General features: G+C 40.5%; 1 protein-coding gene across 1 annotated transcript in view; it reads right to left on the minus strand.

The window, feature by feature from the left end:
- Positions 1 to 12025, minus strand: part of VPS16 (VPS16 core subunit of CORVET and HOPS complexes) — a 412925-nt gene that overhangs the window by 63613 nt on the left and 337287 nt on the right. Inside the window, exon 22 of the mRNA XM_069733839.1 lies at positions 1906 to 2002. Coding sequence (XP_069589940.1) covers positions 1906 to 2002 — 97 coding nt within the window. The remainder of the gene's footprint in view (positions 1 to 1905; positions 2003 to 12025) is intronic.

The following is a 12025-nucleotide window of genomic DNA, read 5'->3' on the forward strand; positions in this document are numbered from 1 at the left end:
CCAGCTCCCTAGAATCCCACGAAGAATCCTTCAGGTACGTGCTGTAGGTTCCCCGTCAGGGACAGGAAACCAACTGATGTGGGAGAGAGGTACGCCCTTTTTCATCTGTAGGTTTCCTGTCCCTGGGGGCGGACCCCTCTCTCTGTGGTGCCATCATGGGGATAGAGAAAAATGTACTTTTGAACCAATTTTTTTTAATTTTCACAAGGGTATCAGGAGAAAATGGACCCAAAAAACTGTGCAATTTCTCCTGAGTATGCAGATACCCCAAATGTGGGGAAAAGCCACTGTTTGGGTGCATGGCAGGGCTCAAAAGGGAGGTAAACTTTTTGAATGCAAAATTGGCTGGAATCAATGCTGGTGCTATGTCGCGTTTGGAGATCCCCTGATGTACCTAAATAGTGGAACCCCCCCAATTCTAACTCCACCCTAACCCCAACACACCCCTAACCCTAATCTCAACCTTAACCATAACCACAAACCTAACCCCAACACACCCTAACCCTAATCACAACCCTAACCGTAATCCCAACCATAGCCACAACCCTAACTTTAGCCCAACCCTAATTTTAGCCCATCCCTAACTTAAGCCCAACCCTAACCCAAACTGTAGCTCAAAACTCACTTTAGCCCAACAATCACAATCAGGTACCTAACAATCAGCCAATCTATGTACCTGAGGAAGTGGACAGGACGTCCACGAAACGCGTAGTTTTAAAGCCTTGAATAAAGCATGCAACTCTTCTGAACTCTGTGGTTCCCTTGCTTGATTCTGGAAGAGTGCGGAATGGTCAGCATCTTGAATATCCTATCTAATACTTCTTGAAGATCCTTTGGGGGTTCGGTGCCATCTGCAGCCTTCCCATCATACTCATTATATGTGTTGTGCATACTCACAACGTGTAAAGGTGAGAATTTTACCTTACAGCAAACTAATTGTTAATTTGGTAACTGCGCTATAGCGCCCCTCTATTTACCATTTCTAGTGCATCGCAAACAGGGCACATAGTCACACGGTAAGTAAATATCACAATGGGCTCCTGATAACTCTAGGTAAATAGGCCCTTTTTTGTGATATGACCTGGGTTTATTGTCACTAACCATTGATCGTAGTATTGAGAATTATTTGATTCAACTACTGTGACAGCTATATCCAAGTACCATGTCACTTATCTATCACTATCATTTAAGTATTTAGTGGTTTGTATTGGTAATGACACATTACTCCATGTTTTATACCGTGCACAGGGCTGAGTGTTTTTTATTGATTATCTAATAAATTCATGTTTTTAAAGGGTTGTTTATGCACAAGCTGAGTAGCAATAAAAAAATATGTGAGGCTATGTGCACATGTAGGAAAAAGAGGTGCAGAATTTTCTGCACAAAATCCGCATCTCCTGGCAGAATCCGCAGCCTCCGATTTGCCACGATTTTTATGCGGATTCTTTGCGGTTTTTATGCGGAATTGCTGCGGATTTTTAACATGGAGGGGTGCAGAAACGCTGCAGATCCGCACAAAAGAAGTGACATGCACTTCTTTGAAATTCGCGGCAATTCCGCAATGATTTTTCCGCACTGTCTGCACATCTTTTCTTTTTTCCCATTAACTAACATTGTACTGTACATCACAGTGCGGATCTGCAGCGTTTCTGCACGGTAAAATCCGCTGCGGATCCGCAGCAAATCCGCATCGTGTGCACATACCCTGAATCATCTGGTTTTATGGCCTATTAGTAATTCAAATAAAGAAATGTTACAGAATAATAAAATCAGAAATGTTAATACTTCTTATATATATTTGCTACATCAGACTCAAAGTGGAATGTTTTACCATTGGTCTAATACAAAGTGATAAAAAGAAGATATTGAAGTGTGTGACATAAATTTAGGATTAAAACAAATTACCAGGTATCCTATGGGGGATTTTTTGCTTTTTGAAAAATTCTCCAACTCTTCCCAATCTTCCCTATCTGCCAGTGCAGATATCTTCAGCCACCAATACCTGAAGATGGTAAAGAAATGTAGATAAGCAGAAACATTTTTAAGCAATTCTTCATGTACTTATCCAGTAGCATAATACAATTCATATAATACATATATATATATATATATATATATATATATATATACATATATGTATATATATATATATATACATATATATATGTATGTATATATATATATATATATATATATATATATATATATATATATATATATATATATATATATATATATATATATATATATAATACACAGATACTAAGCAGGCATTTGCAGTATGTTGCACATTTGAATGTACATCCACGAACTAGAAAAAGCCTCAAAGTTGTTAGCCACCACCTTTTTATTTCTTGCCTATCCAAAAGAGAGGCCATTAGTATTTAATTGTTGGGGATGCGACACCAGACACCCCAGACAATTAGCTGTTAAAACGGGCAACGGAAGTTCTCAGATGCTGCTGTAAAGAAATATAATATGCAAATAACAATTATGGATAGGGGAGAGTTGGGTCAAGAGGTTAATCAGTAAGAATAAGAACAGCTAAGGGGGAGTAGGACCACAAAAAACAGTTCAGATGGATTTAAGTTTATAAATGGAAATTGGTAGCCAGAATTTAGTGAAGGTACTAGAAGGGACTACTTGGCAGCTGAACATTGTCTAACTCTACATTTTATCCATTTTAAATCACATGATAGATCTTCAACGCCTATATCCAGCATGACAGATATGGATTAGCCCTGAAATCAACCTTAGCGATTGTAGTAATAACTTTAAAGACCTCAGCAAAAAGCATTAACCATTGAGCAGAAACACCAAACATGACTAAGGGTACCGAAATGAAAACAGCCTTTCCAACACAAAAATAACCTGCAATATAGGGAGCTATCTACCATATCATCTGTATCTTCTTTACGGGTTATGTGCAGACGTTCAGTAATTGGCAGTGCTTTGGACGCAGAACATGTCCACTGTGTCCAAAGCGCTGCCAGCAATTGAACGCAGGTGAATCCGCATAAATAAACATGCTGCGGTCTGGAAAGATGTGCCGCATGTTCGTCTCCGTGGGTGACTCTGGATGTATAGTGGCCACGGTATTTCTGGAAATCCCATCCACGATGCTGTAACATCTGGATGCAAGTATGCAGCATCCAACCCGCAGCGTTTACTGACACTGTGCACCTACCCTTATGGTTGTAAATGAGTAATGCATGAAGTAGTTTTCTAAGGCCATAGTAGCACACAGTGCCACTGATTTAGCATAAAGGAGAGGGACAATTCTTCCCATATTACCACATAATGTAACTTACTTCTCATCAGCGGAGAAGGATCAAGGGTATTCCGAATCTTACAAATACCTGATAAGCCTTTTTTTTTTTAGCTTTTTTCTAGGATAGACGTGTATATAAGGTAAAAGGGAAGATAATCTTAAGGTATGGGTCTAGAGATCCACGTTTGAGAGGAATCTTCTTAACTAGAGTGTTAAACAGCAGAAGTAAGGAATCTTTGCTAATATCTGCCAAACTCCGCAGATCGTTTTGGTCTCATGTTGACAGATTTAGATAAGGGACATGGGATCCGAAAGACATGATTAAAATCTTAGACAGGGGGATGGGACACATTTGTAATTGCCCAAATTCTCCAAAAATAGACAGTAGCTAAGGCTTTTTCTACACTTGCTGTGGTTTTTCGTTCTGAGCGCCGTATGGCCGTGAAAAAATATTGAGCCTTGTTTTTGCGATGCACCGTGAACTCCGTTTTTGCGGATCGCTGTTTTTTTTTGGTCCCTACTTTTTCCTTACTATTCCCTACTATTCTAATCCAGAAAAACGGCGATCCGCAAGATTTTAGCAGCCCGTTTTTGCAGCAGACCGGGAAAATTAAGGCGATACAGCCCACAAAAAAGGCCTGCAAAAACGGGCCGCTAAAATCACGGTAAGTGTAAAAGAAGCTTAACATAGTTGAAAGTAGAGGGGAACAGAAGGAAGGCATAATATATTCAGTCTTCAGCGTCTGCCTGTTGGAATCAATCTGCATCCATCTGAGAGATTCACTCATTAACTACACAGGTCAACAAAAAGATATTTTTTGTAATCATTACAGGTGACTCTGTACTTTTCTGAATAATCTTTCTGTCTTGATTTCAAAAATGTATACCGGTATATTTTTTCTGTAGCACGTATAGTTTCCATGGAGCAGCATCATTATTATAAGGTATAGGAAATATATTGGGGACATTATGAAAATAGTAATCTACAGATCAGAAAAAAATTCTTCACCTTACAAAGCAGTTTTTATTGAACCAAAATAATTTCACATGCAAAACAGAAACCAAAATATGAGCAGAAATTAAAAGTGCTTGAAATTAGACTGTCGTTGATACAATTTTTCAGGGTTGACCCTATATAACATTCAACAGTAAGCTGCCATCATTGAGTCATTCCAAAAACTCTGGTAGCAGTGTTCCATTACTTTAACCTCTTAACCCCGGAGCTTTTTTCGGTTTTGAGTTTTACGCTCCCCTCCTCTCCAGAGCCATAACTTTTCCATTTTTCCGTCAATATGGCCATGTGAGGGCTTATTTTTTGCAGGACGAGTTGTGCTTTTGAAAGACACCATTGGTTTTACCATGTCCTGTACTAGAAAATGGGAAAAAAACTTCCAATTGTAGGGAAATTGCAAAAAAAGTTAAATCCCACACTTGTGTTTTGTTTGGCTTTTTTGCTAGGTTCACTAAATGCTAAAACTGACCTGGCATTATGATTTTCCAGGTCATTACAAGTTCATAGACATCAAACATGTCTAGGCTATTTTTTATCTAAGTGGTGAAAAAAAAATCCAAACTTTGCTTAAAAATAAAAAAATTGTTCAATTTTCCGAGACCCATAGCATCTCCATTTTCCGGGATCTCAGGTCGGGTGAGGGCTTATTTTTTTGAACACTGAGCTGATGTTGTTAATTATACCATTTTGGTGCAGATATGTTCTTTTGATCACCTGTTATTGCATTTTAATGCAATGTCGCGGCGACCCAAAAAATGTAATTCTGGTGTTAGGAATTTTTTTTCTCGCTATGCCGTTTAGCAATCAGGTTAATTCTTTTTTTTATTGATAGATTGGGCGATTCTGAACGTGGCGATACCAAATATGTGTAGGTTCGATATTTTTTTTTTTTTTACTGCTTTATTTCGAATGGGGCAAAAAGGGGGGTGATTTGAACTTTTATATTTTTTTATTTTTTTTAAACATTTTTTTACACTTTTGGCATTCTTCAATAGCCTTCATGGCAGGCTAGAAGCTGGCATAGCCTGATCGGCTCTGCTACATAGGAGCAATGCTCAGATCGCTCCTATGTAATAGAATTACAGCATTGCTATGAGCGCCGACCACAGGGTGGCGCTCACAGCAATCTGGAATCAACAACCATAGAGGTTTTTAGGAGATCTCTGGTTGTTATGCCAATGCACCATCCTTTTCTGATTGACTCAAATCTTACTGCCTCCCTCATAACAGTTAGCTTAAAAGTTGACCAGCGATTACTCATTTTTACAACAAAATTTACAAAACCATGTTTTTTAGTGACCACCTCACATTTGAAGTGACTAAGGGGCCTATATGCCACAAATTTACACTAATCTAAAAACTGCACCCCTCAGGGTGCTCAAAACTACATTGAAGTTTATTAAACCTTTAGGTGCTTTACAGGAATTATTGGAACATGGAACATTTAACTTATTTCACAAAAATGTTACTTTAGACCCTTTTTTTATTATTATTTTCACAAGGGTAACAGGAAAAATGGACCCCAAAATTTGTTGTGTAATTTTTACTGCGCATGCTGATACCTCATATGTTGGGGAAAACTACTGTTTGTGTACACAGCAGGACTCTGAATTGAAGGAATGCCATTTGACTTTTTAAATAAAAAAATTTGCTGGAATCATTAGCGGACAGCATTTCACGTTTGTAGAGCCCCTGATGTGCCTAAAGAGTGGAAACATCCCACAAATGACACAGTTTTGGAAACTAGACTCCTTAGGGAACTTATCTAGATGTATGATGAGCACCTTGGACCCCCAGCTGTGTCTCAGAAGTTTTTAACATTGAGCAGGGAAAATGTAAAAAAAAAAAAAACATTTTTCCCACAAAAATGTTTTTCAGTCCCAAATTTTTCTTAAGGGTAACAGGAGAAATTGTACACCGATACCCTATATGTGGGGAAAACTACTGTCTTGGCGCACGGCTCAGAAAGGAAGGAGTGATGGTTTGGAACGCAGACTTAGATGGAATTGTGTGTCGGTGTCATGTGTTTAGAGAGCCCCTGGTGTGCCTAAACAGTAGAAAAACCCCATTTTTGACCCCATTTTTTAAACTAGATCACTCAAGGAATTTATCTAGACATCTGATGAACACCTTGTACCCCAAGTGCTTCACAGAATTTTACAATGTTGATCTGTGAAAATGAAAACAATTTCCCACAAAACTGTTGTTTTAGCCCCAATTTTTTCATTTTCACAAGGATAGCAAGGATGGACCTCAAAATTTGTTGTGCAATTTCTCCTACAATGATACCCCATATATGGTTCAAAACTACTTTTGAGACAGTGCAAAGATCAGAAGAGAAGAAGCGCCATATTGGAGTTTAGATTTTGCTGGAATGGTTTGAGGGTGCCATGTCATCTTGGCAGAGCTCTTGAAATGCCAGAACAGAAGAAACCCCATATATATTACCTCATTTTACAAACTACACTCCCCAATGAATTCATCTAGGGGTGCAGTTATCATATTGACATGTGCCTCACAGCTTTTTATACTGTTGGGCGGTAAAGAAAGAATAATTACATTTTTACCACTAAAATGAGGTTTTAGCCCCAAATTTTTAAATTTTCTAAGGTCTAATAGGAAAAAAATGGACCTTAATGAGTTGTAAAAATTTCTCCTGAGTGCACCAATACTCTATATGCATAGTGCAAAGCTCAGAGGGGAAGAAGCGCCAAATTATAGTGCAGATTTTACAGCTAAGATGTGTGGGTGCCATGAGCTAATAGGAGAGGTGCCAAAAAAAGCAAAACTCCTCATAGTGACCCCATTTTAATCTAGGGGTGCAGTGATCATATCGACACCACATGTGTCACAGAATTTTATACCATTGGGCAGTGAAGAAAAAATAATTTAATTTTTACCACCAAAATTTTGTTTTAGCCCCAGATTTTACATTTTCACACTGCAAAATTACACAAAAATTTGTCCCACAATTTCTGCTGCATGTGGAAATACCTCAAATGTGGCTGTGCATTACTGCTAAGCCACATGGCGAGACTTTGGAAGGACAGAGTACTATTTGCCTCTAGGAGCGCAGATTTTCCTAGAATAATTTGTGGACTCCATATACAGAGCCACGTCAGGATTCTTTGCAGAAATTTCCTGAACAAAACCGGACTTTTTCTGCAGGAAATCCGCATGCGTTTTTTGCGCGTTTTTATTGCGTTTTTCTCAAGTTTTTTGTGCGGATATTTCGCGTTTTTTTCCGGAGCTTCCCAACGCATTAAATAGCAGGAAATCCACAAAAAATCCGCAAAGTTAATAAACATGCTGCATTTTTTACCGCAGTGTGTTTTTTTCACGGAAAAAAACGCAACATGTGCACAAAAATTGCAGATTGTATTCTACTAATAGGATGCTTAATGGATGCGTTTTTTTAGCAGTTTTATCACGTTTTTATAGCGCAAAAATTCTGGAACGTGTGCAAACAGCTTAAGTGCTAGAAGAGCAGAATCCCACTTTAAGTGACCCCATTTGGAAATTATAGTCCTTTTGGAATTTATCTACAGGTATAGTGATGATTTTGACTCCATGGGTGTTTTCTAGAAACAAACAGCAGTGGATGTTAGGCTACGTTCACACTAGCGTTGTTTGCCGCTGCGTCGGCGACGCGACGCACAGAAAAACGCGTGCAAACACGCTGCGTTTTTCGACGCGTGCGTCGTTTTTTGACGAAAATCGGACGCAAGAAAAATGCAACTTGTTGCGTTTTCTTGGTCCGACGCTAGCATCAAAAAAGACGCACGTGTCGGAAAACGCAACAAGCAAAAACGCATGCGTCCCCCATGTTAAACATAGGGGCGCATGACGCGTGCCTCGCCGCTGCGTCGCCCGACGCTAGCGCGACGCACACTAGCCGAACGCTAGTGTGAACGTAGCCTTACTGAGGAAATTGCAAACTGCCATTGTAGTTGTGGTGTCCAGCTCATGCTTCTGAAGACACGCACCTGTAAATTAGGCGGGCTGTCATTGCTACAGAAATTCTAAACATGGGGACACTATATGTGGATTTCGGAATGAAGAATTTAATGTATTTCTTTTGGGGTGCGAGAAGCCATAGTGCTTTTTTCAGAGCCTTTGTGCTACCAGTAACGTGGAAGCCCCCTATATTTCCATTGACAGGTGATGGACCTGAGTGAGGACGTACGTTGGAGTCTTTGGATCCATACATCTGGTAATACAGATTCCCTCTGCTGCTATATACCCATATACACTGATTATGTTGTTGTTCACACATGATTAGGCTATTTATTTATCCACTTGGATTTATTATGTGATTTGTATCTGTGTGTGTCATTCATTTTTAGTTTCAAAGATTTTTATTAAGTTTTCAATTACCGTATTTTTCTGACTATAAGACACACTTTTTCTTCAAAAATGTGGAGGAAAATGGGGGGTACGTCTTATAGTCCGGATGTACTTGCTCTGGCTGTTGGTGGAGGAGCATCAGCGGCGGAGCAGCGGGTCACAGGAGGCAGGAGTCGGTGGCTGCAGCTAACTCCTGTGCCCACTGCTAAAGAGAAATATATATTCACTGCATTCTATTTGCTGCTTACAAGCAAAAATCAGCTGCTGGCATCGAGACAGTACGCTATGAGGGAGAGCAGGAGGTATCATTTTTTAATGTTTTTCTGATGGGGCCATGAATACCAGGATAAGGATGGGGCCCTAAATATCAGAACGGAGATGGAGGCCCTGCATACCAGGATAAGGATGAGGGTCCATAACTACCAGACTAAGGATGAGGGGGATATGCCTACCAGGCTAGAGATAAGGGGGGCATGTATACCAGGCTAGGGATGAGGAGGCCATGCATACCAGGATAGGGATGAAGGGGCCATGCATAACAGGACAGGGATGAGGGGGACAATGCCAACCAGGCTAGGGATGAGGGGTCATGCCTACCAGGCTAGGGATGAGGAGGCCATGCATACCAGAATAGGGATGAGGTGACCATGTATACCAGGATTGGGATGAGGGGGACCATGCCAACCAGGATAGGGATGAGGGGGACCATGCCAACTAGGCTAGGGATGAAGGGTCATGCCTACCAGGCTAGTGATGAGGAGGCCATGCATACCAGGATAGGAATGAGGAAGGCATGCCTGCCAGACTAGGGATGAAGAGGCCATGCATACCAGGATAGGGATGAAGAGGCCATGCATACCAAGATAGGGATGAGGGGGCCATGCATGCCAGGATGCACTATCAGGATGCAGCAAACCCATGTAGAAAAGATGGCAGCTGCCTGCCTGATCGAATAGTATAGGCACGACTGATAGGCTGTAACCCAGACACTGTGCATTACCTGCATGTGAACAGCGCCCTATACAAGCCTCTTTTGTGCAATCATATACTGAGTAATCACCCCCTCCATAAATTGGTAGGCTGTGAGTGGTTGTCTTATTCGTATTAGTATTTTGCACCTGTGTTGCCGCCATCTTTTCTGCATGGGTTTGCAGTATTCGGAAAGTGCATTTGTTCAGAGACCTGGACAGGTAAGCACTGCTGCCCCTTTTCTGCTATATTATTTCTTGAATTTTTGGAGGCTTTTTAGTCCTCTTTTTGTGGCTTTGTAATTAAGATTATAGGAGCCAAGTAAATATACTTCTAAAAATGCTATTGCTATGAAATAGTCACCAGATGTCTGTAAGGCTAGGGTCACATTGCGTTAGTGCAATCCGTTTAGCGCTAAGCGCTAGCGAATTGCGCTAACGCAATGTCTTTTTCGGGGTCGCGTTAAACGTCCCCCCTCTCGTAGATCCCCGATCTGCGAGAGCGGGGAACGGACCTCGGGCGCGCCGCGGACGCTGCAAGCAGCGTCCGAGGCGCGCTACAAAAGAACGGCACATCGCTAGCACGTGCCGAAAGTGACACGCGCTAGCAATGCGCTTTAACATTGCGGGCAATGGGAGCGCTAACGGACGCGTTGCACGGCGTTAATTTCGCCGTGCAACGCTGTCCGCTAGCGCTCACACTAAAACGCAATGTGAACCTAGCCTAAGAATCAATCCAATCCACACAGGCAAAGAAATCAATCCATAGATGTGCATGTTCAAGTTATGCGCAATATTGAGAAATGACACAGGGAAAAAAAGAATTTAACATGCTTACGGAAATGTAATCACTTCGTCAAACAGAAGCGTTTTTCTTTTTTTTTTTTAGATGTTGTATAAAGAAGGGATTGATCCAGCATCCAGAATTTTTTGTTTTATTTGATAGAAAGTGCAAAAAAGAATTTACAAAAATCAGTAAAAGGACAGCATAGCAGTAACGTGTTTCAAACGCACATGGCGTGCTTTGTGAGAGCTGGATCAACCCCTTCTTTCGTCCACATATGATTGCATCATGTCCTTTGGATCTCGTGTCTCCAGCTGCCTAGGGCGAGGGTGAGCTGGTATTTCTTTATCTACTGTTTTTTGAAGATGATAGCTTCAAAGACACCTCCTGTATGGAGAAACTAGTCGCATGCATTGCTCAGGTGTGATTTTGGCCCACTCTTCCATAAAAACACTCTTCAAATCCTTAAGGTTTCATATGCTCCTTTTATAAACTCTGACCTTTAGTTCTTACCAAACATTTTCTATTGGATTCAGATCAAGTGATTGGCTGGGCCGTCTAGCAGCTTTATTTTCTCTGAAACCAACTGAGAGTTTCCTTATCTGTGTGTTTGGTATCACTGTCTTGCTGAAACCCTTGTTTCATCTTCATCATTCTGGTAGATGGTAGCAAAGTTTTTTCAAGAATGTTTTTGTACATTTTTCTGTTCATCATTCCTTCAATTACCATCTATGAAGTTTGCCAGTGTTGTATCATGAAAAAATCCCCACAACGTGATGTTCCCACCTACAAACTTCACTGTTGGTACGGTGTGTTTGGGGTGATATACAGTAGGCTATGTTCTCCCAGTATTTCAGAGGCTTGACTACATTTTGTTGAGCAATCTTTAAAAGAGCTTGAACATGCTTTTTGGTCAGCAATTAAGTCTTGCATAGTGAGCGTGCATACAGGTCATGGAGGTTGAGTACATTATTTACTGTTTGTTCCTCCTGATTCCAGTCTTTCTATAGCACTCCACAGTTGGTCCTTGGCTGTTGTTCAACTCTTTTGATAATTCTTTTCACTCCTCTGTTTGAAACCTTGTGTGAAGTACCTGGACGTGTGTCTGGTTTATGGTGAAATGATGCTCTTTCTACTTCCGGATTCTGGCCCCTACAGTGCTCCCTGGAACCTTCAGTAGTTTAAAAGTTCTTCTGTATCTAATGCCATCAGTATGCTTTGCAATAAGAAGTTTGTGAAGGACTTGAGACAAATCAAGGTGTGTGGCACCTTAGTAATGAGACACCTTTTTATAGGCCATCAGTTGAACCAGCTAATATTAGTTTTCTCTAAGTGGCAGGATTGCTTTCTAATTACTGATAGATATTAGCTGGTGTCATGACTTTTCATGGCTTTTTGCGCCTCTCTTCATAAGTTCAATAATTTTCATTGTGTCATTTCTCATTATTATACATAATTTATGAACATCTATCACTTGATTTTTTTGCATGTGTGGATTGGATGGGTTGTTACTGACATCGGGTGAGAATTTCATATCAATAGCACTGAGAAAATCGGTGACCTATTCAGTACTTATTTCACATGCTGTATGAGCAGGGACATGAATAGAGAGAATTAGGGACGTACTGGCATTCAATTTGTAA

Source organism: Ranitomeya imitator, chromosome 7 (assembly GCF_032444005.1).
Source record: "Ranitomeya imitator isolate aRanImi1 chromosome 7, aRanImi1.pri, whole genome shotgun sequence".
NCBI lineage: Eukaryota > Metazoa > Chordata > Amphibia > Anura > Dendrobatidae > Ranitomeya > Ranitomeya imitator.